The following is a 2,500-nucleotide window of genomic DNA, read 5'->3' on the forward strand; positions in this document are numbered from 1 at the left end:
ATGGACCTCGTTGGACAGCATCGGTTCAAAGAGGGCCCGAGGGAGGGAGGAAGGGAGGGAGGGAGAGAGGGGGGAGGAAGAGGAGAAAGGGAGAATGTTATAAGGAGGTGGGATAATTGGCGGTCGGACCTCGCCCGCCCACCGCTGCGATGGACCGATCATTATGGGCGTCGGGCGTTAAGGGAGGGAGGGTGGGCGTGAAACTCAGGGTAGGTAGGAGACGAAGGATGATCTCGTTCCTCTAGCGGGGCGGGGATCCTCCTCCTCCTCCGGACTTTAAGATCCGAGGGACAAAGAAGGGAGTGAATCGCCTCAGGGATAATAAATATATAATCGCTCGATTGTTGTTGGTTAACGTCGTCAAATGACGCTATTGGCAGCAACGTCACCTTTTGTCTTTGCGATTAAGGCTGTCATTGGCGGTGACTGCCCTCACTTTGAATGCTGTCATTCAGAATTTCGTCTATAATAACACCGGTGGGTCACCAGCACTAAAACGATCGCAGAGCTTGCAAACTGAAAAATTATTATTCAGATATTTTAAGAGGACGACCATTACCGGCTAAAAATATTTAAATTACGATCGAAATTTTATTTAGACAAATGACACTCTGTCAAAGCCGAAATAATTCTCATGAAGATGAGCTATAGAATGAAGCTGTCTGTCATGGAGAGATTGTAAATATGCGTGAATATTATTCTGTATTTTATTAATTTTTCTACTATTGCTATTCTAATATAAAAGCAACACAAAAATTGTTTTGAAGAATAGAATGATAAAAAAATGAAACTAACAGTAATAGTACTGATGAACACTTACCACACCAACATTCACTAACCGAATTGCATGTTAACGGGAACCACTTATTTACTCCTGGCGAGGACCACACCTTGCCAAAGCACTGCCCCATGAAATGAACCAATACAAATGAAGGGGTTTACAAACTAAAGAGAGAACAACAAAAAAATTGTGTATTTCACGTACCGGCCATATTGTTTCCATAGGCACAGTGCATGGCCTGTGCCATGCTATTATAATAATCCTGGTGGAGGCCCGAATGCCCACTTTCAGAGCCATCGTACCAGCGGTTCATGTACCCACCAGCACTGGCTTGTCCAGCTTGTTCCATGCCACCCATATCCATCTTTGTTCGGGGGTTGTTCGGAAAGAACTCACAGGTATAAAAAGGGAAAACTTGAATCAAGTATCCTCAGGGAAATCTTTCGAGAATCATGAATGGAATCGAGGAGTTCACGTCGCAGACACGTCTCAGTGTGGGCCGCACAAAGCGATAGAGGCGAAGAGGAATTTCATAGGCGGATTTGGCGGGCGAGTTCTATTCCCGGCGGGTCGTATTTAACGGAAGTCGTACAGGTACAGGTGGTGGTCGTTGAAGCTGATTTGGGGCGACTGTAATCGGTCGATGTTGTTGTTGCTGTTGTTGTTGTTATTGTTGTTGGTACTGTAGTGGTTCCTCCCGTGCGGCGACCCTCTGCGTCGATGTGTCGGCCTCTTCATGTGTGTGTCGTTGGTGTGGGAAACTTTAACATTCACTCGGACGATCCCCACAATTTTTCATGGATTTTCTCTTTAACTCATAACCACTACATCGCGTAACTGACGCTGAGAGAGGGAGGCGGAGAGAGAAAAAAAGAGACAGAGAAGAGGAAAAAGGGAGAGATGCTGTAAGGTGGTCGTCGTTGCTTCCTCTCTCTTTGATCAAGCTCGTCCGATTTATTTTTTTCCGCCACTCATATACAACCAAACAAAATCAATCCGATCGAGGTTATGGGTAAAGTTGGGCACCAAAGGGGAGTGCGGGCGGCGGAGGGGGTGGGCGTGATATTTCGGCACTGCGGGACAGCAAAGGGATGATGTAACCTAGCACAGCCTCAACACAACTGACGACCGGACCAAATCCAACACCACTAAAACTCGACTCCAGCCTGCCCCTCGCATCTCGCACACACACACAGCATTTGCGATGTAATCACTTCCTCGTTCTTGGGAGGGGCTTAGGCAGACACGCCCACTCTCAGCCACCTGGCCAATCGTCGATGGGAATGAGGCTTCGTCACGCCCCCACCGTACGAAGCCGGCAGACACAGGCAGTGCTGCCCCCGCGACTAGACCCAAGAAGGGCTGCCTGCCTGCCCTCGACACAACAACGGAATGCACCACACTCACTCACACGCACATACTTACACACACTCACACGCACACACGCGCACATCTACATAGCCTAAGCTGTGTTGGTGAACATTAATTGCGCGCACAACAATGTGGACTTTGTACCATAAAAGATGGAGGTGAGGAAGAATGGTGCAAAAGCACATGCAACGTGTTTGATGAATTCATTCTTATTGTTGCAAACAGACTGCAAGTGAGGGCTCAATCAGGGATCATGTCTACAATGATATAATGGCAAGTTATTCTGGTACAACTCTGGCGGGAGGGTGACCACGCTTTGGGACACTCAGCCGCAAGGCACCAAAGGTA

At 47.9% G+C, this 2,500-nt stretch overlaps 1 protein-coding gene across 1 annotated transcript in view; it reads right to left on the reverse strand.

Annotated features, from left to right (window-relative positions):
* The window catches only part of LOC136841008 (GATA-binding factor 1-A-like), a 149,074-nt gene extending 147,111 nt beyond the window's left edge, over positions 1-1,963 (reverse strand). Inside the window, 1 exon segment of the mRNA XM_067108045.1 lies at positions 986-1,963. Coding sequence (XP_066964146.1) covers positions 986-1,145 — 160 coding nt within the window. The 5' untranslated portion in view covers positions 1,146-1,963.
* Between the last annotated feature and the right edge of the window lie 537 nt (positions 1,964-2,500).

This window comes from Macrobrachium rosenbergii, chromosome 8, assembly GCF_040412425.1.
Source record: "Macrobrachium rosenbergii isolate ZJJX-2024 chromosome 8, ASM4041242v1, whole genome shotgun sequence".
NCBI classification, from domain to species: domain Eukaryota; kingdom Metazoa; phylum Arthropoda; class Malacostraca; order Decapoda; family Palaemonidae; genus Macrobrachium; species Macrobrachium rosenbergii.